The 23,859-nt window shown below is 39.7% G+C and overlaps 2 protein-coding genes across 3 annotated transcripts; both read right to left on the bottom strand.

Annotated features, from left to right (window-relative positions):
• Positions 1-2,953: 2,953 nt before the first annotated feature.
• On the bottom strand, positions 2,954-6,200 carry LOC110699530. The gene is made up of 2 exons (XM_021877022.1): positions 5,699-6,200; positions 2,954-3,351 (listed from the first exon to the last, which is right to left on the bottom strand). The coding sequence occupies exons 1-2, from the start codon at positions 6,198-6,200 to the stop codon at positions 2,954-2,956; spliced, it is 900 nt and encodes a 299-aa protein (XP_021732714.1).
• Positions 6,201-14,450: 8,250 nt separating this feature from the next.
• On the bottom strand, positions 14,451-23,614 carry LOC110699512 (two-component response regulator-like PRR73). Of its 2 annotated transcripts, none has more exons than XM_021877002.1 (10): positions 23,355-23,614; positions 23,209-23,264; positions 22,359-22,853; positions 20,362-20,523; positions 20,095-20,228; positions 19,658-19,819; positions 16,595-16,775; positions 16,060-16,513; positions 15,185-15,923; positions 14,451-14,879 (listed from the first exon to the last, which is right to left on the bottom strand). In XM_021877002.1, the coding sequence occupies exons 3-10, from the start codon at positions 22,714-22,716 to the stop codon at positions 14,808-14,810; spliced, it is 2,262 nt and encodes a 753-aa protein (XP_021732694.1). In that variant the 5' UTR covers positions 22,717-22,853; positions 23,209-23,264; positions 23,355-23,614; the 3' UTR covers positions 14,451-14,807. The 2 variants fall into 2 exon arrangements, with proteins under 2 accessions (XP_021732694.1, XP_021732695.1); XM_021877003.1 differs by having other exon boundaries at positions 23,449-23,614.
• Positions 23,615-23,859: the final 245 nt, after the last annotated feature.

Here is a 23,859-nt window from a genome sequence, read left to right as displayed (position 1 = left end):
CACCACCGCCGACCCCGTCGCCGCCGAAGACTCCCCCTCCAGCTGCTGACATGGAGGTGGACCAGCGGACTCCTGATCCGAAGGCAGGGGTTCCTGAAGGGGTTTCCAACAGGGGGAGCGCTGCTGAGCTCCCTGAAATTGAGATTGCTGAAGTACCCGAGGAGGCGGCTACTGCTGAAGCCGGGGCCCCTAAGGCCTTCACTGAAGAGATCCAGCGGGAGGTTGACGCCTGGATTAGTCAACCTATCGGCGGGGCTGAAGGGGTCCAGGCCGGAGGAGACCAGACTGAAGGAGGGGAAACGACTGAGCCCAAGAAAGTTGATGAAGTTCCGTCAACTTCGTTCCCCTCTTTCAAATCCTTCCAATCTGGGGACATGGGGTTCTCAGCCAAGAAGTGCTCTATCCCTGCTGGCGTTAGGGCCGAGATTTGTGGTAAGCACAAGAAAAGCACTGAGGCTTATTTCGGCGGGTGCTCCGACTTATCTGAAATGGAGCAAGTCCAAGAATGGTCTGTTCGGGCCACTGCTGGAATAGCCGAAACTGGTCCCTCAGTGCCAGATCCTGCCCGAGACAACCAGAGGCTGCTGATGCAGGTATGCACTTGCAACTAAATTCTGCACTTTCAGCGTCCCCGATTTATTCCATGCCACTTTTATTTGACTTAGATTTAATTTTGGTGTTGCAGGTTGTCTACAACCACACCATGACCTGTGAGATGATTGTCACGCTCCAAGAAAGGGTGGACATTGCTGAATCAGAGGCAAAGCTCGCCCAGCTGAAGCAAGAGAAAGCCGAGCACAGGGCTCAAGTTGTGATTGACTCCTTTGACACCTTCTGCGCTGAAATGGAGCGGGACATTCTGCCTCCAATAGATGAAGGTGAGGCCCTGCTCAACGCCTTCGGCGCGGTTGACGTTCCCAGCCTCAAGGCCAAGATCCAGCAAAAAATTGACACTGAGGTCAAATCTCAAGTGCTGGCCCGAGACGAGATATCTCGGGAGAAGATCAAGATCTTGGAGGGTAACGTCAAACAGCACCTTGAGGCCTGCGAAATGAGGGAGAAGGAACTGGTTGAGGCTGGGATTCAGCTGGAGTCTCAGCGGCAAAGCATTACCGGTCTGGAGGTTCAGCTGAAGAGTCAAGAAGAGCGCTTCTCCCAGGCCCAAGCCCAGGCTAAGCAGACTGAGCAGCGGCTTGCTGATGCCGAGGCCCAGTTGGAGAGACAACGAGAGACTTCCCAGAAAGCCATGGAGGAAGTGCAGAAGAAGCTGGCCGATGCTGAGGCCCAGCTAGCCCTCAGGGTTTACACCCGGGAGGAGTACTCGACTGCCTACCTCAACGGTTATGGGGTAGCTCGGAGACTGGCTCTTCATGCTGCGCCTGGCTTGGACTGGTATCAGTGTGAAGTCTGGGCTGAAGACCCCGCGGATCCTCATATGCAGCAAGCCAGTCAGCCTAAAGTTGACTTGTTGGCTCGCCTCCAGGCCGAGGATGCTGAGATGAGGGAGGCTGAGCTGAGAGAAGCTGAGATGAAGGAAGCTGAAGTCCAGGCTTCAGTTCGACCTGCTTCTTCTGCAGCTGGGGCTGATGTCACGCTAGATTCCACCCCCATAGGGATGCCAGACCCTCCAGCTGAAGCCTAGGGACTCGGGCAGTCGTCTTCAGAATCTTGCGGATCAACGTGCTCTTAAAATGAAAGATGCCGCTTTCTGACTGTTTTTTGCCTGTTTTTGCTTCAGCTTGCCTCAGTGTACAAACTATTTCTTTTTGCCTTGTACGCGTTTCGGCAGCTGTTATTTTCCGCTTGTGGGCGGCTGCCGATATAATCTTTTAGCTTATTTGAACACTTAAACTTTGTGGCTCGTTATACGAGCGTGATTTCATCAATCTGATATTTTTTCTTCACTTGCTTTGTCTTGTCTTGAATGCTTTACTTTTTCTGAACTTGAGAAATTTCGCAAAAATTTGCTAAGTACGAAGCTTTCGGCTTGAAGGATTCTGCTGAAGATAAACCTGCACTGATAGTGCCTCTTGCCCCCCCCCAGAAATCTGAAGACTCAAGTCTTCGGATTGCTGAGTTGGGTATTGTTTCTTTAACTTTCAGACAGAGCTGAATAAAAGATTTCTGACAGCTGCTGTTATCCTTGATTTTCTGTCTATCTTTTGAAATGGATATCCGAAATACAAGGCCAACTGAAGGCAATGTTTCGGATAATGGCTTTCTGGGATACAAGGCTCAGTTAAGGCAATATCCCAGATTTGTCCATGGACTCATGTCTTTAGAGAACAAGTCTTACTGAAGTTTGACTTCAGCTGAAAGACCAGAGTTCTTAAAAAAGACGAGTTTGTCAACAATCTGAAACCTAGTTACCCAAAGGCGAAGGTTTCAGACGAGGCTGAATAAAAACCCTTAAAGAGTAGATAGAATAAAGAAAACTTGAAAGAATAGAAAGTTGCAAATAATTATAGAAATGGTAGCTCTGAGGCCTCTCATTAATGATTCGAAATGTACTTACAAAGATTGTTCTGCCCCAAAGGGTTTACACATGATATTTCTTAAGTACATCAGCATTCCAGTGATTTTTCATCTCCGTTCCATCTAACTGACGAAGACGGTATGTCCCTGGCTGAAGCTCATCATAGATTTCATAGGGTCCCTCCCATGCAGCTAAGAGTTTCCCATGGATTCGGCCTTTCTGAACTGCAGCAGCATTCCGAAGGACAAGGTCTCCAATTTTGAGAGGCCTTGCCTGGACCCTTCGGTTGTAAAATTTGCTGATTCTCTGCTTATAAGCAGTCATTCGGTCTCGGGCTGAGTCCCTTACTTCGTCGAGGAAATCGAGAGATTCCTTCATAAGTTGCTCATTCTCAGCCGAGAAGTGGTGCACTCGTAAACTTTCAGAGCCGATTTCCACTGGAAGAACGGCTTCGGCACCATACACCAGCTCAAAAGGTTAATAGCCCGTTGCCTCTTTTTCAGTCGTCCGAAGCGACCAGAGGGTTCCTGGGAGCTCCTCTATCCACTTGGAATTTTGATCTTCAACCCTTTTCTTCAAAGCGTTGAGGATTTGTTTATTTGCAGCTTCAGCTTGGCCATTACTTTGTGGATGACACACTACTGAATATGCCAATTTAATGCCGAATTGATCTGTGTACCGCCTTAGCGGTAGATTATCAAATTGCCTCCCATGATCGAAGACAAAGACCTTCGGAATTCCGAAGCGGGTAATAATGTTCTGCCAGATAAATTTCCTAACAGTTTGTTCTGTGATATTCGAAGCTGCTTCAGCCTCAATCCATTTGCTGAAATAGTCGATACTGACTATTAACCATCTTTTTTGGTAAGGTGCATCTGGAAAGGGTCCCAAAATATCCAGCCCCCATTGGGCAAATGGAAGTGGATTAAGGATCGGCTGAAGATTTCTAGCCGGCTGATGGATGACTGGTGCAAATTTTTTGACATTTTTCACATTTTCGGACCAACTCATTAGCATTTGAGATCATGGTGGGCCAGTAATATCCGGCCCTCAATGCCTTGTGGGCTAGGGTCCTTCCCCCAATGTGGTTCCCACAGATGCCGAGGTGAACCTCCCGAAGGATGTAATCTGCATCTGTTGGTCCCACGCATTTTAGCAATGGGGCTGAGGACTTTTTCAGAAGCTCCCCTCTGAAGACGATGAACCTTAAGCTGGTTCTTTTCAGTTTGGAGGCCAAAATTCTATCTTCGGGAATTTCTCCCCGAAGCTTGAAAGCTAGGATGGGATCCATCCAGCTGGGCTCTGGGTCAGCGCAGCACACTTCAGGTGCTTCGTCGACACTTCTTTCTCGGCGCACCTCCACATATACAGATCTGTTCAGCTCAGTGAGAGTTGAACTGGCAAGTTTGGAGAGTGCGTCGGCTTGAGCTTTCTGACCCCTTGGGATCAGCTGAACTTCAAAAGTTCTCAGCTTTGCAATGACTGATTTGATCTTGGCAAGATAGGCTATCATGGAGGGCTCTTTGGCCTCGTAGCTGCCACCGATCTGATATGCAACTAGCTGAGAGTCTGTTTTCAGGCAGACATGTTCGGCTTCCAGAGAGATGCACAATTCTAGGCCAGCGATTGCTGCCTCGTACTCAGCTTCGTTGTTTGAAGCCTTGAAAGAAAATTTTAGTGCATATTCAAAGGATTTGCCTTCGGGAGAGGTTATCACTACCCCTGCCCCCGAACCATTTACGGTGGAGGATCCATCCATAAACACGGTCCAGATTTTCTTTTCATCGTCTAGCGTCTCTTGGTACGAGCATACGGCCAAGAAGTCCGCTAGAGCTTGGGCATTGATGGCTGCTCTCGGCTGGTAGCTGATGCTGAATCCGGTGAGCTCGAAAGCCCACTTGGCCAGCCTACCAGATTTTTCAACTTTGCCGAGAACTTTTTCCAGCGGCTGATCAGTTAAGACCACTATCTGATGGCAATCAAAATAGGGCCTCAGCTTTCGAGCAGCTACCACTACTGCAAAGGCGACTTTCTCGAGTAGAGGGTAGCGAGTCTCGGCATCCGTCAGAGTGTGACTGACGAAGTAGATCGGTTGCTGAATTTTATTTTCTTCCCTCAGCAACACCGCGCTGATGGTGGCTGGGCTGACAGCCACGTACAAATACAAAGTTTCTCCCTCTACTGGACTAGCCAGCGTCGGGAGTTGAGCTAGGTGCTCCCGAAGCTGCTTGAAGGCTTCTTTTTGCTCTTCTTCCCAAACGAGATCTTTTGTTTTTGGGAGTTTCAGGGCTTTGAAGAAAGGTAACCCCTTTTCCGAAGCTCTAGAAATGAACCTCGAGAGGGCTGCCATTCTTCCGGTGAGCCGCTGAACATCCCTCTTTGTTTTCGGCTCAGGAAGATCGAGCGCTGCTTTGACTTTGGAGGGATTGGCATCAATCCCCCTCTTGCTGACCATGAACCCAAGGAATTTCCCTGACTTCACGCCGAAGACGCACTTCTTCGGATTCAGCTTCATTTGATGTTTTCTTAAGGTGGCGAAGGTTTCAGCCAGGTCCTTAACATGGTCTTCAGATTTTTTTCTTTTGACGATTGAATCGTCAACATAAACTTTCATGTTTCGGCCTTTTTGATCGGCAAAAACTTGATCCACCAGCCTTTGATAAGTTGCCCCCGCATTTTTCAATCCGAAGGGCATCATTTTATAATTGTACACCCCGACGTTCGTGAAGAATGCCGTCTTTGCTCGGTCGTCGGGGTGCATGAAGATCTGATGATACCCCGAGAATGTGTCCATGAAACTAAGCAAGGCATGGCCACTTGCCGAGTCGACTAGCTGATCGATCCTCGGCAAGGGATAGAAATCCTTTAGACAAGCCTTATTTAGGTCCGTGAAATCAACGCACATTCTCCAGGTACCATTGGCCTTCTGAACCATCACCACATTTGCCATCCATTCTGGATATTGACAAGGCTCGATGAAGCCTGCATCTAGCAGCTTTTTGACCTCGGCTGCGATGTCTCGTTTCTTATTTGCGGAATAATTCCGCTTCTTTTGCTTAACTGGCCGACACGTTGGGTTGACGTTAAGCTTATGGGAGATGAGGTCTGGACTTATCCCAGGCATGTCAGCTGCCGAGAAAGAAAACACGTCTCTGTTGTCCCGAAGGAGTTGAATAAGTTCACAACGGGTGCTCGAATCAAGGTCCATCCCGATTGTTACACGTTTCTCAGCGTCTCCTTCGGTCAACTCAACCGTTTCAGTCTGCTGGTCCAGGTCCATTGTTGATGGGCTGGACTCTTCACAATCTGGTCTGTTGTCTATGTCAGCAGGCGTCCCAGACTTTTTCTTCTTCGGCTGGCTCCCAGAGTCTTTCGGCTCAGATGAAGAGTTAGCCCTTTCTTTTTCTGGCCCTTTTTCTTTGGGCACAGAACCTTGGGCCGAAACACTTAAACCTTTCAGCTTTTTTGTACTCGGCTCTCTTTCTTTTTCTTTCTCCTCCTCATCCTCATCGCCGTCATCTGGACGAGTAGTGGATGGCTTGAGGTAGTTGCACCTTTGGGCCTCCTTTTGGCTGCCCTGGATCCTTCCGGGGAAGCCGGCGTCTGAAACGTAGATCATCAGCTGATGATATGTTGAGATGACCCCTTGGATCTTGTGAATTATGGGTCTCCCCAAGATCACATTGTACACTGAAGGAGCGTCGATGACCAAAAATTCAGTCATGACGTTCCTAGCTGCTTCATCGCAGCCGATGGTGACAGGGAGCAGAACCTTCCTATCAGGATAAGTTGAAGCCCCATTGAATCCGGATACTGGGTAGGATACCGGCGTGAGGTGCTTAGGCTTCAGCTTGACTTGATTATACGCCTTTCGGAACAAAATATTTGCTCCACTACCACCGTCAATTAGAACTTTGCTGACGTCGTGGTTGGCCACCGTGGCGATGATCACCAACGGGTCCTCATGAGGGAACGTTACCCCCCGGCAGTCGGCGGCTGTGAACGTCATGTTCGGCACCGGCGACTGGGGAGGCTGCATGCTAGCGTTGTTCACCTGGTGGGTCAGAGCCCTAAGGTGCCGCTTGCGTTCCCTCCGAGAGCATACTCCTCCCGAGATAACATTGATTGGAGGGAATTTTCCCTCCGCATTTTTACTGTTCTTCCGGGGGAAGTCAAGGTCCTGCCGAGAGTCTTTTTCAGACTTCTCGGCCTCTTTTTTCTCGCGGTGATCCGCGATGTATTTTTTCAAGTATCCCTTCCGGACCATGTCTTCGATCTGGTCCTTCAGCTGGATACACTCTTCAGTGTTGTGTCCCGGGGCTTCGTGGAACTCACACCGCTGATTTTTGTTTTTGCGCTGATACCACTCGGGGAGTGGTCTCGGCTTCCTATAACTCTGCTCCTCCTTCGTCACGTTGTAGATCTTAGCGCGCGGAAGGGCTAACGGACTATAAGACTCGTATCTGCCTGCGTATGGGGCAGATTTTTCTTTCCTCGGCTCATTGGCCGAAGACTGCTACGAGGCTTTCGCCTTTCCTTTCGTCTTCTGGCCTTGGCCTTCATACGGCTGCCTTTGCTTCCCATTCCCAGATTGGGGTTGGGATTTTGTTTTGTTCCACTCTTCGGCTCGGATGAATTTATCCGAGGCATTCAGAGCCTCCTCCAAGGTCTGCGGGGTGTGCATGACCATGAAGTCTAGGAACTTTCCGGGCTGAAGGCCGTTCTGCATTGCAAAAACTGCTAGCCCTTGGTCCAGCTGAGACACGCTGGATGACTCATTGCTAAAACGGGTCAGGTAGTCTCGGAGACTCTCGGTCTCCCCTTGCTGCATGCCCATGAGCTCAGCAGTGGTCTTCTCTCAGCGGTTTGCCGTGGAGAATTTGCTCTTAAGCTTGGTGGACAGGTCGTCCCACCCCGCTATAGAGCCTTCCTTTACTCCCTTGGAGTTCCACGCTTGCGCAACCCCCTTGAGAGTGGTGGGAAAATATTTGCACCAGGTCGCTTCGGACCTCGGGCAGAGATGCATGTGAGCCTCGTAAGAGGCGATGTGGTCCTTCGGATCCGAAGTCCCATCGTATGTAATGTGCGACGGTATTTTAACCGTGGGCACAATCTCTTCCAGAATCCATTGCTCGAATGGGGAACTGGTGGGTAGTATAACGGCCTTGCTCTTGTTCCTGGCCGAAGGGACCGCGCTCCGCCCTCTTAGAGAGTTTGGAGTGGTTTTCGTCCCTGGCTGGGAAGTTTGGGCCTCGGCTACAGGGAACGCGAGGCGGCTGTGCACGCTCGGCTCCCTGCCGCCGATTCGGTCGAGTACGCTTCGGCGAGCAGTCTTAGGTCGCTCTCGGTGGGCAGATTCCGGCCGAGAGGCTGAGCTGCTTCTCTTGCGCGTTTCTGGCCGAGAGGTAGAGGATCCTTTGAAAAATTGAGGGTTCTTTTTCCTCTCTCTTTCAGTTCTCCAAGTATCCTCTTCCCACTCTTCCAGCTCCCGGAAGGAGGGAGGCTTCCCTCCGTCATGGTCTAGCTTCCTCCGCTGATGCCTTGTATGCGGAGGAGTCCGATCACGAGGTGGAGGCATATTTTGTGCCCTCATTGCCTCCATGAGCACCGCCAGCGCTCTTTCCACTTCTTCCGAGCTGGGCCCCGTCAAAGGGGTCCTCGGCTGAGCGTGAGAGTGAGAGCGGATGGTCAAAGGTTGGCTTTGTGGCACTGAATGAGTCCTATGATCGGACTGACTTTTGTTAGACCGAGGGGGACTCGGTCTATGGTGAGAATCGTGAATTACGGGAGAAAGGGAATCCTCCCGGTATGATCCTCCCCCCGAACTGGCACCCTTCGAAGAGTTCCTGTTCGGCGAAGGTGATGGTGTAGGAGTTTTAGGCCTTTCGCCCACTCCTTGACGTAGGCTTTTGTTCTTGCGGTTCTTAGCCATTGCTACTAAGATGATTGCAAGATGATTTTGATTGGCTTAAAGATTTTTGAAAGTCTTCCCCACAGACGGCGCCAAATTGTTTCGGGTGAAAAAAATGGGACCTTGCCGAAGGTCCGATGAAGTGGATGAAGACTTATTCGGTCCAAATAATGCGGGGCCGAAGGTTTCCTGCACAGCAAATACACGTAAACTGGCCTCGGGGGTGGATCCGAGGAAGACCCCTCCGATGCCAAAGTCAAACAGTGTTTAGAGAGAGAAAGCTATGCGAGAGATTTTGTGCTTGAGGCTTTCATGTGTGTATATCATAAATGAATGAGTTGAAGGCTTTTATACCTTGGCATGACAAAAGGAGGAGAATGATTGGGCCGGATTGAGTCATGGGCTGACCATGACAATTTGGACCAATTGATACATAGCTGACTTGGCTTGATTGGAGGCTTGGGCCTTGACCTTGGAGCATTGAATCATTTAATGACTAGGCCCAATTAGATAAATTGGACCCAAACAACAAGTTTCCAAGAGTTTAGTCTTGTAGGCATCCTCTAAAAAAAAAAAAAAAAAAAAAAAAAAAAAAAAAAAAAAAGGAAACTATGAGGTTATAAAATTTCTTGCATTTTTAACACACATAAGACAATTTTTTGGCGTCATTATAATTGAAAGATATAAATTTGTAGATATATGGCTAAACACAAAGTCTTATATGTGGCTGGCCTCACAGGCCAACTACTATAGGGGTTACTTTGCTAGTGTAATGGGGGTTACTTGATCAATGTTAAAGGCAGTGGCGAACCTTGACAATTTTCTTTTGAGGGGCCGAATTAAAGTTTAATTTCTAAATTTAAACCATAGCAGATACTAATACTATAAAATAGTTAACCTTATTTTTTTTTTGTAAAGTAGCTATTAAAAAAAATAAAAAGAATTATGAACAGCAAATACAGTACATATATATCATTGCTAATTGCCTAATAATTTTTTAAACATGAATAACGTAGTACGAGTACTTTATTATTGTTTATATAGAATTTGTTTTTTTTTTAAAAAAAAAAAATTAAAAAGTTGTACTTGACTGCCAATAATACTGTCATTTATGTATTGAAAGATGGGCCAATTTGTCATATGTCAAACTCACATAGGAGTTTGTGCCAAGTAAAAACATATAGAGGAATACTACACATATTCTTAGGTGCACACTTATGCACCTAGAAATAGGTGTAACAACAGCACAAAATGAACATTAACTTTTCAAAAAGTTAACATTAGGTTTCTTCTCCTTTATTTTTCTCCTTCATTTTGTATTTTCTCTCTCCTCTGTTTTTTTAATTTTTCCCCTTTTTTACACTTTTTTGATTGAATTTGTTTCTTACAACATGAAAGTAATTATTAAGCATGAATTTTTGTGTGAATTTTGATTTTGTGCTTTAATTTCGATTGATTAAGGTATATATGAATCTTTGAATTCACAAATTATACTCTATTTTTTCTCCTTCCTTCTTTAATTCCTTTTTCCTCTGTTTTTTTTTTCTATTTTTCTCGTTTTTCCTATTTAACGATTGAATATGTTACTTACAATATGGAATTGGTTGTTTATCTGATTTTTTAAATTCATATGAATTGAATTTTTTTTAGCTTCGATCAATTTCATTTGTGTATGAATTTCATTTGATTTTCTGCATTTTTTTTTATCAATGAACATAATCACGCAAAATATGAACATATGCATAGGTTCCCTTAAATGTGAACATTAGCTTTTCAGAAAGTGAACATAAGCATAAAACATATGAACATATGCATTTCAGAAAGTAAACATAACAATTCAAAATATGAAAGTAAGCATTGGTTTCCTTAAAGTGAATATAACCATTTAAAAGGTGAACATATGCGTAAAAACTATGATCATATGCATTTAAGAGAGAGAAGATATGCATAAACAGACTTGTTGAGAACGACAAATATTTACTATGAATATTTACATTATGAACATATAAAATATTATTATGAATATAAGACATTTTATTATGAACATAAAAAATTGAAGAAATAAAATAATATGGTTATGAAACATATGCATCATAATTCATAAGTATTAAAAATATGAACATATGCATTCAAAATATGAACATATGCATTGGTTCATTTTGAATGCGTATGAACATAATTAAGCATTTCAGAAGGTGAATATATACATAAAAAATATGAACATATGGATTTAGAAAGTGAATATAAGCATTTCAGAAAGTTTACATACGGATTCAAAATATGAACATAAGAATTCAAAATATAAACATATGCATTTCGAAATGTGAACATAAAATATCCGTTTGATTTCACTAATTTTTTTGACAATTTCAATAATAAATTTTGAACAATATTCAAACAAAATTAAGTGATAATCATATAAATTCAAACAAAATTAAGTGAAATTTACATAAAATTGCCTTTTTGGGGAGGATCCTTTTGATTTTGCATCTCTTTCCTAATGTCCATAGATGTTTTTGCAGCTTTTTTAGTGAAAGAATGAAATAGAGGAGAGAGAAAGTGAAAAAGAGGAGAGAGAAAATCATATAGAAGAAGATATTTGAGTTTGAAAATGACGTTACATTTATTGGGTGTGGGTGGGTGTATTGCATTTTTCGTATTTTTTAGTTTTAGAGCTTTTTTTAATTGGGTTATGTGTAATTAGGCTTTTGGGCTATGTTGTTACACCTATTTAAGGTGCACAAGGATGCACCTTAGACTAATTGGGAATACTAGATGGTACATAAGGTGTTCCTGAATTTAAGTCCAATGGGCTACAAAGTGGGCTTTTTTTTTTTTTTAAACTTGCTTCTTAATAGAAATTGGATCAGATCTAAGGGGGGCCAAGCCCAGGCTAGCCCCTAGAAGATCCGTCCCTGGTTAAAGGGGTTACTTCATCATTGTTATAGTCCTTATAAAGTTACTCGGTCAGTGTTATAGAGGTTACTTATTGGTATTACATGGTTACTTAATCAATGTTATAGGAGTTACTTTAAGTGGTCACACGGTGTGGCCGGCCGCACACAAGACGAGCTTAATCTCATCTAAATAACGTAAATAGGTTAAAGGTGATCTATCAACGCCCTATAAAAGTATACAAGTCAAAAACCTGTTTACATGTTAGATTTTTGTGACGATATTCTAACTTTATCCATTCAAGAGGAACCATAGCTACATCCCAAAAGAATTTTGGAACCGTCATTAAGTAGATTAGAATTGCTTGTACGTTTTAACAGTAGGTGGATTTAAGACAAAAATTGTAAAGAGAGAGGACTATAGAAAAAGAGTGGAGCCTTTTAACACGTTCTAAACTTCTAACCCATATTACTAATGACCATTGGATCATTGCTTTAATTTGATTGTTCTTTCTTTATTTATGTTAACGTTATTATGTAAAACTGCGATTTATAATTTTTTTTTTCTATTAAGATTTTATAAACTACCTTCGTTTTATGATATTTGCAATGATTATACATTTTCCAACTCTCTCATTTTATATCAAATCGCTACAAATAATATGAAATCAAGTTTTAGTTTTATAAGCATTAATATACTGTCTTTTGGACTTGAATTAATACATACACGGTGCATACAAATATACAATAATGTCTTGCAGCAATATTATTAGGTGGATTTACAAATATGTCCATGAACTTTTTATGGACTTTTAACACTTTTCTCATTAGTTTGTTTATTAATTTTCTTATACTTTTGTTTTAATTCATTTTTGTCAAATTTCTTATCTCACAATATTTACACTTTTTTTTTTCACTCAATTTCGCAATTTTCTTACACTCACCCACCTTTTTACTCCCTCCCTCTCTTACTTACAACACATTTTCCACCACACTTTAATTCTCTCCAATTGCCTAAATTTCCGAAAGAAAATTAGATGTTAAGAACAAATAGAAATAAATGTCTTACAAGTACTTGATTTTCTCATGTTTGACTTTTTAAAAGAAACGAGTTGTTGTTTGTCTCATTCTCTAACCAACAAATTTTAGTCAAGGCTCCTATTTAAAAGTGCTACAAGCAATTTTGTACGATTCTGAGCAAAACATGGTTTTAATCTTTGAAAATGTAAAAGAACATAAGTTACATAACTTCCCTAAACTCATTAAAATAATTACTTTTTATTCGAACTATCATCTTTTGTAAAGCTAAGGACTTACGAGAACCTAGCTCCTTAATCATGTGTTTTGTATAAATCTATATTTGAGATTATTGTAGTGTTCTATTCTACATGTTTTACAAGCTCTCTAAGGTAGATGAAAAGGTGTCATGTCAATTGTACAAGATTGAACAAGCTTTATTGGTAAATTTAAGGGAGCGAAACAATACCTGAAACAAGTACAAATTACGTCTACATCAATGCTTACGTAGCTTTTTACGTCGTTCCAAAAAAAAGGTACACCTATACGGCTATACCTCCCTTCAGGCCTTCACATCCTTCAGTTTGGACGGATTGGCAAACACTTACAACCATTTAGGTACATCTTTGTATTATGAGGTATGTACTATGTACTATCATTTTTTACAAAAATTGGTATGTACCATCACTATACAAATAGTGGCAATATTTTTTCAGTACAAACTTTGTATTCATATGGCATATTGCATATATGTGTGGAATGTTATTTGGGAAAGCAAGAGGGTATAAGCATACTCGTCTTAGTTCGAGTGAGTATAGATATGATTTTAGTTTATAGTAGGCGGTTATAAAAATTAAAAGCCATACTCATCATGGATCTCACCCGCTCTATTATTGGAAGCCATACTCAAATCTCAAGTGAGTATAGATATGATTTTAGTTTATAGGTGATGATAAATTTGAAATACTACTCACCCAGCATCTCACCCGCTCTATTATTATTATTATTATTATTATTATTATTATTATTCCAACTAAGTATAGTTGTATAAAGGCCTAAAAAAAATGTATAGTTGTATAAACTGGTAGTAACAAGATAATAGTTGAGTTTATATATGTAGAAAATAGACGGGTAGTGAATATCTATATGGGTGGTATAGCAAGTTTAGATTTATAATTATACCTAGGCCACTTGGGTGTGTGGATATAGATGTTAGATATATGCGTAGCCTTTGTTTGGATATCTATATTGAGTGATGCATAATCCTTTGTTTGGATATTAAATGCGAGGGAATGAAAGGGAATTATAAGATCCATTTTTCTTCTCCTTTTGTAAACCAAATTCCTCCAATGTTGGAGAGATTATGAAGGAAAATGAAAGGTCACATTCTCGCTCCCCTCACTTCTCCTTTCCCTTCACTATTGTTATTCAAATAGAGAGTAAATGTATAAAGTAAGAAAGATGGTGTAATGATGGATGGATGTACCGAACAAAGTAGATAAAAGCATGAGAGAATGAATGAATTAGTGTAAATAGTGTGGGACGAGTCTTCTAAAAACTCATAGCAGAAAGTCAGAATTTTAAGAAATCTTTTGTTGCTTGATAATATGAATTATGAATATAGTGAATACCCTTGTGAGGATCTCTTATCCTTTCCCATCACTTAGCAAAACTGGACCAAAAAAACCTTGAGCATTAAGGCCTGATCAATCAAACTATATGAAAAAAAAAAAAAAAAAGAAAAAAAAAAAAAAAAAAAAAAAAAGAAAGAAATGGTGTAGTTGAAGAAATATGTACTGTATATATGATTTTTGTTTTTTAGAGCATACGGAGTGATTTGAAGATTATGAAAACCCAGATTTACTCATTTTGTATGAGTCTGCAGAATCCCTCTTAAGAGTACCGACAGTTAACTTCGTCTGAAGGCCTGAAGCTCAGAGCCCTTGATTATTTCTATATACGGAGTACTACTCTGTTAGTCTGTTTGTACAACCTGTAGTTTTGACAAACTCAACATGAATCTTTTCCGTTTAGACTAACCTTTTCGCGGTGAAACCCATCAACAGTATTACTGAGGATTGGGTCGTAGAAAGATCCCATAGGCAATCCATGAAAGCTTGAAAATTGTCAGAAGATTTGACACCAAAACAAGTAGTTAAAGCAGCACACCTTTAAGGAGAAGCTTATTTCCAGAGGCAACCCTGGGGGCTACCATGTTTAACAGTAGTGAACACAGCTCAAAATAGGAACCATGAAAACACAAAGGAAAACATGTCTTCCTACAGTCTAGACGATACAGAATCAATGAGGTTTGACAGTATTTCGCACCTCATGCAGTCGTGATTTAAAAAAAAAAAAAGGAAAGAAAAGAAAAGAAAAAAGAAAAAAGGGCAAATTGAAATCTTTTACATATCTGGACAGCTAACACTAATATGGGCATAAATGATCTCGCCTGCGGCTTCTGTAATGAGTCGTGTTAGCTCTCAGCAAACTTTCCTTTGGTTTCTCGCTATTGGCGCACAAACTGTCCACGAACACGGGGTCTTTCATCTGCCAACTTCTTTCGACTTTGATATCGCACCTAACGTCATAAGAAAGCACTAATCAAAATGCTGTTGCTTGATAATTAAATCATGGCTTGTGAGTTAAGACAGCAAGCTTCAGGCAAATGTAAGTACAAATTCCAAACCAGAAAACTAATATTCACGTCTTAATTTAGTTGTTGCATGAATAAATAAACAATGTGAGTCCCTATAATACGCTCTGCATATATGTGTACTATTTATACTTCTAAGATTCAGCTTTGAATATGATACTTTAGAACAAATGGCATGACCATAATAGATGTCCAAGTATAAATACGATGGACATAATTAGTAGTGTTACCTTTTTGTCAAAGCATCTTTCTTTACGCTTCAATCGAAATTTGTTCCAGGCAGCTTCTCGTTGTGCTGATCGGTTTTGATCTACACCAACACCACTACCACTTCCACTACCACTACCACTTCCATTATCAACACCATCCTTTGCAGTTATCCCACTATCATTGACCTTGTTCGACCCTTCAGCATTTACAACAGCACTACTTCCATTACTCCCATGATTACTTCCGCTGGCACTCCCATTTAAACTGCCATTGGTAACATTTGCTTCAGTTGGCACTCTAGAAGCGTTTGAGGAGGACCCACATTGTAGGGTGCTTTTCGACGTATCATCTTGAGGTGGAACCTTCTGTAGTTGCTGTACACTATGAAAATTATGATGATGATGATAGTCATGGTGGTGTTGGTTCTTGAGTTGCTGATCACTCATCTCATTTTCTTGCAGCAGAGCAGTATTTAATGGTCCACCAGTGGTCTTACCACTTTGCACTGGCTGAAACACAGATGATTGTTGAGAACCATGGACTGTTGATTTTGCAGGTGTTTTATCAGTGGTCATAACAGGTTTTGTGAAAGATCTATTAGTAGTAGAGCCCATGTTGTTATTGTTACTGCTGCTATTCGAAATTTGGTTAGGAGGGTCAGAATTGGATTGCTTTGCTGCTTCTGAACTGTTATTTGGTGGAGAGCAACTACCAACATTACCAGTTTGACCCTGGTTACCAGTTGAGCCTGTATTGTACCTACAATAAATTCATAAATTAAACGTGGTCCATAAGTTTGTTTTAATATGCGAGATGGGTCATGCCAGGCCCAGATTTCACTTGTACTGATTAAAATATAATTAAATCAAATTCCAACTTCTCTAGCACACATTACCTGGTGAAGGCTGAAAGCTGTGATTGCCTGAGGATATTCTGGTCCAAGACATTAGTACTTGCGTCTGCAACATCACCCACCCTCTTCAGACTGAGCTCAAGGGAAGGCAAGTCCTCATCATAGTTCATGACTTTGTCTTTGTTTTTGGATGTTTCAGAAAGAACAGGTGGTGCATCAGATACTAAATTTCCATCAAGATGTTCTTCATTGCTGATGGCTTCTCCAGGCAAGTTCATAGCCTGAGTATTTCGTTCACCTTTAGGATTTTCATTGTTTATCTCTAGATTTTCCTCATCAAAATTCTGACCATCATTTTTCAGGTTCAGGTCTAGCTGTGAAGTTTGGAATTTCTCAGCAGCAGTTGATAGGGTCAACTTTCTGTTTGGTCCATTAAGCGAAGAATCTGTATTTCTAGGCACACCAATCTCCAAGTCTTTTCCCATCGGGACATTGTCTGATATAGGTGGACACTAGGTCATTGGATGGTTCAAATTCACACAGTATATTAACTTTTAGCAAATGCAGTAGTAAATACCAAGTTGATTATCCTGTCCATCATGCTCTTGCATGGCTCCAGGCATCCAGCTGCTGGCATATGCCTCAGGCATTGGATAAATAACCTGAGCACAAGTGCTATCAGGTGGATCAGTTCCTTGGTCCCAAGCTGATGGCCGTTGGGGGCTGTCAACTTCTGCAGCCCTTTTTGTCCATGAACTCTAATTGACCAAAAAAGAGAAAGGGGAAAATTTAGAAAAAAGCAAAAAGGTAGGAAAGAAGGCAATAAGGTTGGTAACTTCTAACAGACTAACACCAATTAATATGCACAAATATAGGCATATTGAGACTATAAACTAAAATGTGTGTGAAGTGCACAAAAACATTTGAGACACTGATGTGGGAAAAAAAAAGAATTAATCCATATTCTTGCACTGCAATATAATTGGTTTTGAAGGCAGAGACATACAAGTTATGGAATATGATTTACATAAAGACCAAGCAAACACATAAAATGCAAAGGAAAAATAAGCCAGCTTGTATTTAAGCAAAGCACGCCAATCCCACTAAGGGTCAAAAGTTGTTATAATGAATGAGAAAACCTTTCAAAGGATAGGTTTAATAATTGCATAAGCAACAAGTGAGTTAACCGATTACAAAGAAAGTTAAAGCCAATACACCACTTAAGTCAGTCAAACTGCCCAATGAAACAAAATCCAAGAATGCGAAACTTTAAGTCAAATATACATATTTTTTTATTTGGTGTTTATAGAGCCACAAGGGCGGGTGATGAGAATCGATCCCGGGATCCCCTGGAACCGGGAGGGAAGCTCTAACAAACTAAGCTATCCCTCACTCTCAAGTCAAATATACAATGAAAGTATACATGCACTAATTTTTAAGTCTAAAATAAATCCTTTTCATACAAAAATTATTTGTTTATTTTTTACAACCAAAGCAACCTTATTCTAAACACCATAATCAGGCCAAGTTTAAAATTTAGAAAAAATTGTAGTTGCTGAAGTGGACCTTTACAAGTAATGGATTTTGCAAAGACATTGTATTTTTTTTTTTTTTTGGATATTCTTATTATGAAGCCATGCAATATTTGATTAACAAAGTTCCTATAGAATGTCCAGATCTAGCTTCTAGGGGAGACGGGGAGGGGAGTGGCCTTAACATGAATAACACCTGACTGATCTGGGTGATTTCAGATATACTTATTAGAGGGAGTGATGGACGACCATCAGCTTCACAGATGACCAGCCTTATATCACTTAAGTGTACATCCTAAGGAATTGAGGGGATATGAAAAAAGAATCTCAATGATCCTCGTTTAAGCTAAGGCAGAAACCAACCAGAAATATAATTTAAGATGAAGAACAGAAAGCAGATAGGCCAGTCAACAATTCTCAGATGAAACAGAAAATTGCTTATCCTTAGACACCTGTTGCCAGATTAATGACTAATATGTCATAATGGACAAAATAGATGATCCTCAGGACCTAAAGGACAAAAAAAAAAAAAAAAAAAAAAAAAAAAAAAAAAAAACGCAGAGATAAAAAGCAATCATACAGATAGGCAGGGCTAGCAAGCTATGGGGAAATTTGCATGTCTACTTCAGCCTACTTAAGCTTCCTGTAAATCCTGTCAATACACTACTAGAATGAAAGGGTTTTCAATAGATACAATAAGTTACACATGCAAACAATTTGCCAGGTTTAACCTACAGGAATCAGCCAGAAGATGAAAGGTCGAGTCTGAAAGAATTTCCAACCAAGGTACGTAAAAACCTAATGTCTATTATTAGAATTTACCAGTTGAACTTCCAAAGACAAATATTTTTCGAACTCTGTTCGGCACAAGCTTCAGCCCCAAATTGAAAGTTCTATACAAACTTTGGAAAATAAGTTGGCAATGGTGCTCATCCATATTTTCCCAAGTACCTATGTTACCCAACACTTCCAACCAGACACTTCAACCATCTTGTAATACACGTATAGAGAGAACATGTCAAGGGAGAGGGAAAGAGGAGAAATTATGCGATACATGCTTATAAAAGTGCCTGAGATTGTAAGTATTACAAGAATTAGCAAAAACAAATCAATCTGAAATGTGTGCAAATGCTTGCTACATGAAAAGTGCATGCACAAAGTCTTCTAGATCAAGAAAATATTTCATGAGTGATGTGTCCCCGCACCTGTGTCCTATACTCTTATGGACAGTGTCCCTGTGTCTGAATTTTTGTATCCTGACATGTGTCTGACACTTGCATATGTACTCACCCAACAATTGTACCCATGTCTGACTAACATAGATAACAGGAAAATTAGGATGTATATCTTCCATTTACTAAGTACATATTTCATTCCCTTAAAAGGCCAACAGTTGGACATCATGTTTGCTAACACACAACTTAGACCATTAATATCTTTAATTTTTATTAGTAAAGATTTTAACATTTATGATTTAAAAAATTACATGTAGACAAATCCAACATCATTGTAAAGAGTACAAAATAACATTTATTCTTATTTATAATTATTAAAACATGTTGTCAAAGTTAATATGTGTACACTGTAGAAGTCAAACCATTGCAAGTTTAAAGAAGTAGAGGAAGTATAACCATAGCTTCCTCATAAATATTGAAATGACATTCAAATGAGACTAGTTCAGTACAAAATGCAGACTGCCTATCAACTACTAATGCTAAAGCGTGAGATCATTGAGGCTGAAGCAAGAAGCACTTCAGAAACAAAACAACAATAGAGAGGGAAGTATCACAAGTTCAATCTGTTTCAATATATAAGCATAATTAACAATTACTAAAGCATAGTGTCACAAACACAGAAGCAAGGAGAGGAAAATGCAGCTAACTTCCAAACGCACACAGCTCAGTCTATTCACAAACATACTTGAATCTAGAAAAACATGTAGCATAAATTAGCACACACCAAAGTCATAAGTAAATCAAGTGCCAAGAAATCCATAAAGATTCTCATTTAATCTTCAGAGATTTACAAGCAATGACCATAAAAAATTAATCACATTATTCACACATAAATTAACAATGTTAATTTACTTTAATTACGGGTCATGTTACCTGAGTACCACTCCCATTGTCGCTTCCATTTCTAGCTTGTAAGCCAATACTTCTGTTGTCCTCTTCATCATCACTGCCAGTGTCATCGTTCGACTCTTCGGCCCATTTGGCTCCTATAGATTTTTCATTCCGGATGAAGCTTTCACCCCCACTACCACTAGACTAAGAAAAGAACAAAAAAAATGAAACAAATTAATGAAAGCAACACCAATACATACTGATAACTAACTGTATTAGCAACATATTAATTTATATAGGAAAAGGATGTATAAAACAGCTGAAAGTTTTTATTCTACATTTAAAACAGAAAGGCAGTAACCATCATGCAGAGTTTTAAATTTCCATTTTTGTTACAGCCTCCAAAAAATGAATGAGTGATATGTCAACCAATATGACATCAAGTTCACAGCAAGCTGGGAAGATTAAAAATTGCTTACATAGTGACACCTCCTCCATATATGCTGCCAAAGGTTTTTAAGTTCATTTTTCCTTATCGGCTTCATCAGAAAGTCAGCAGCACCCTTGGACAAACATCTAACGACTAGACCCATTGAATCAAGAGATGACATCACTGCAAACAAAAGCATGAACGATTAAACATCTAAACCTAAATAAAGAAAGAACAAAACATACACATAGAGAGATCAAAAAAGCACAAATCAATATAGAACATACAACAAAGACTACAAGTAACTAGAACTTACTAATAACTGGCGTATTATGGCAGCTTGTGTGACTCATAATCTTGGACAGAAGACCAATACCGGATAGTCCAGACGTGACAACCTCAGTCAAGACTAGGTCAATCTGATTGTTTAAATCTTCTAAGATTTTCCAAGCTTCTATACCACTTGACACCGCTGTGACTGCAAAAGTTAAAACCATGAGTCCATCACCAAATGAAAACAAAGGTGTAGAAAAACACACAAATTGAATTTACTTTACCTTTTTTTTTTAATGAAATCAAAATCTAATATTACAAATATATTCAAATCCAAGCACTACTTCACTACAGGACATTAATGTGATAGGTAAAAGAACCATATACAAGCCTTTCTGAGAGCCTTATTTTCGCAGAGAGCTAGTTACTTAAATCATCTAATAATCTTCAGCGATTGCATATAGCAATAGACACAGTTTCTTTCTCTCTAAAATGACCATGAAATCGATATTACGAAATTCCTAATTGAGGAAACAAAAATAGCCTTTAAAAGCTTGATTGCGAAGAAAGATCAAACAAAACCAACTATAAAGGTACAAATGGAGCAGGATGCATTTACAGGCAAGACAAGATTTCCAAACCCAATTCTGCAAACCTCTGTCAGTCAGAAAATAATACACAGCCAATGCCCAAAAGTAAAGAATTCAGAAAAACCTCAAGCCTTTAGAGTGCTTATTGTGGTAAGGATCCACCTATATTGCTAAGTCCTAATTTCAATCCCATCAATTGTCAATACTCATACCTTGTAGGCTGTCCCACACCCCCCATCAGACAATCCTGTTACGTAACAGGGCTTACCCATAAATAGCATGTACAAGCCAAAAGTCTGCCTCATCTTTGACAATTTTTTAGCTAACCCCAGCACCCCATCCCCCTGGCCCCCAAGCACCTTCCAAAAGAAGGATGGAGAAAGAGAAACATAATGACGACATAAATTACATGGGGTGGAGGGTCAGACTCGCAGTTATGTCTTAGGAAGCAGAACAGGAACTGACAGGTGTCACTGTGCAGCTGAAGATATGTACTTCTGAACTTCTTACGCTTCACGCTAGTTAAGGAACCTTATCAAAGGCATTGGTGTGATACTATGGTACCACATACCATGATAAAATAGGACAAAAAATTTTATACTTTTTATGATACAAGTTCTAAATTGTACTAAACTTATATTCTGACAATCCAAACTAAATTATACTCCATTAATCCATTGCAAATGTTTGTAGATTTTGACAATTGACACAAAAAATTCAGATTAATCATTTAAATTTCGGTATACAAGGTCCTATCTAGCCCCAGATTTTCCTCTAGAGTCAATACCCTTGATTTCTTCCAATCTCGTTTTCCCTGTAAATTATATAATTCCTACCCTTATTCTTTCTCTACCCCAACTTTCAGAATTCATTAAATGATACACAACAGGATAACGGTAAATAAAAAAATTTTAAAAAAAATAAAAAAAAAAAACCCCTAGATATAGGAACTAAATAGCTTTTACTTAAAGGCAACATCTTTAATCATAAAATAAATTATTTACAAATAAAACAAAAAACCGTATATGTAAATTTGAGAATATTAAAATAAAGTTAAAATGATAATTCTAGGATAGTTAGGCCAGGACATTTGATGATAGTTTGAGCTCCCTTTTTTCTTTTATTTAATTTAATTATGTTGGAGGCTGATTCCCATGCGGCCATGCCTTTTGATTCCAATATTATCTACATAGTTCTACTAGATCTTTCCCTATCCAACTTTCCTCCATCTAATTAAATTTGTGGACTTACAACAAATATATTGGAGAAGCTAATCAACATTCAACACCGTAAAAGGAGCAAAATTTTGGAGTATTAAAAATACAAACATAAAAGAAAATAAAAGCCAACGCATGAACAATGCATGAAATTTTAAAAGGATAACATCTAGTTCAAATAAATCAAAATTTATTCAGCCAAAAGCCCTTTAAATTGGAGTGTAGAACCTCACCCTCATAGCTACAGTTCCGTAGCAAAGCAGTAACAACATGACGAGTTGAGTCATCACTTTCTACAAGCAAAACCTTGGGGTTACCAACAGGAAGAAACTTGTCCCAACGAACTCGCCCTTGAACTTGTGATTGAGACCTGTGAGTCACCACAGGAAGCTGAACAGAACTCACAGAACGCCTGCTGTTTGCATCCTCACCATCATCAATAATTCTCAATTCATCCTCCTCGGAAAGCCCCTGCCCTTCACCTGCAACCCCACCCCTACCTTCTCTTTTCTCAGCTTCTTTATATTGATTAAGCTCTGCCACCACCTTAACTCCGCCGTAACCATTTTCATTTTTGTGAATGAACCTCATCAACCAGACTCAAAATGATCAATTACAATTATGCAAAAGAATCCATTCTCCAACTTTAATCCAACATGTTTATAAAATAACCCCTGCATCTTCGAACAGAACACACCTTCGACATACGAAAATCCCTTTAATTACCCCTATTCAGATCGCCAAAAAAGGAAAGTTAATATCATCATACACACCCTTAAAAAACTCACAAATACACAAAACTTCCTTCTCCAAACTCACAAAGTCATCAGAATCCAAATCCAATTTAAATTAAAATCAACCACAGCAAAATCCATATAAACACATATCCAAATTCTTAATTTCCCAACTACAATTAAAAAATCAAATGCTTCAAAAACATACAGACACAAACCCTCCACAAAAATCAACTTATCTAAACCAAAACTTACAAAAATAATCAAAATCCCACATAAAACAACACAAAATCAGCAAACAATAACTGTTTTACATAATTTCGAAAAAGAAATCAAAGAAATGACGTACCATCTAAAAACCCCTGTTAAGCTCAGCTCAGCAAGATGAATCCATACCTACAAACTCTGCAGAAAATTTCAGTAACCCATCAAAAAAAAAACCCCAAATCAAACTAAAAATTGAATCTTTATTCACTATAGAAAAAAATCACAAACCAGTTTAGGGTTCTTGTTCTTCGCTCTTTTTACAATTTTCAGACAGCTAAAGTGATATAATAAAATAATAAAATAGAGGAGAAATTATACTTACTTGTTTGGAAAATACCCAAGAAAAAAAAAATGTCCCCAAAGTTTAATCTTTATAATAAAAATTCGAACTTGAACTAGACTCGATTTTTTTTATATATATTTCTTTTTGAATATTTATAATAATGAATGAATGGGTGTCCTGTAAAAGAAAGAGCAGTATACTACCAAAGAAGCAGATCAGAAGATAGTATATATATTGAAAAATGTTTATTAATATTGAAAAAATATAAAATATTTTAATAATTAAAAAAAATAAAAAAGAAATGATGACGTGGAGGAGTGTGGTGTGGGGTAAAATGGGATGCCAGGTACGATGACACGTAGGATAATTTTGCTGATTTGGAAAATTGAGATCTAAAGCTGTACTCTAAGAAGGTTGAGAGGAGGATCTAAATTGATCTTGGTAAATCAG

Source organism: Chenopodium quinoa, unplaced genomic scaffold, assembly GCF_001683475.1.
Source record: "Chenopodium quinoa cultivar QQ74 unplaced genomic scaffold, ASM168347v1, whole genome shotgun sequence".
In the NCBI taxonomy this organism is placed as follows: Eukaryota; Viridiplantae; Streptophyta; class Magnoliopsida; order Caryophyllales; family Amaranthaceae; genus Chenopodium; species Chenopodium quinoa.
The sequence above is the reverse complement of the archived record's forward strand: the minus strand, read 5'-3'. Positions and strand labels throughout refer to the sequence as shown.

Excerpts from the sequence above, each read along its gene's own strand:
- LOC110699530 (XM_021877022.1), bottom strand. The coding sequence starts at position 6,200 with ATGACTGAATTTTTGGTCATCGACGCTCCTTCAGTGTACAATGTGATC. Across the intron at positions 3,352-5,698 it reads CGAAGGAGACGCTGAGAAAC|ATGCACCTTACCAAAAAAGA; the intron begins GTGTAACAATCG and ends GACCCTTTCCAG.
- LOC110699512 (XM_021877002.1), bottom strand. The coding sequence starts at position 22,716 with ATGAGGTTCATTCACAAAAATGAAAATGGTTACGGCGGAGTTAAGGTG. Across the intron at positions 16,514-16,594 it reads TGGACAGGATAATCAACTTG|ACAATGTCCCGATGGGAAAA; the intron begins GTATTTACTACT and ends CACCTATATCAG. Across the intron at positions 15,924-16,059 it reads CAGCTTTCAGCCTTCACCAG|GTACAATACAGGCTCAACTG; the intron begins GTAATGTGTGCT and ends AATTTATTGTAG.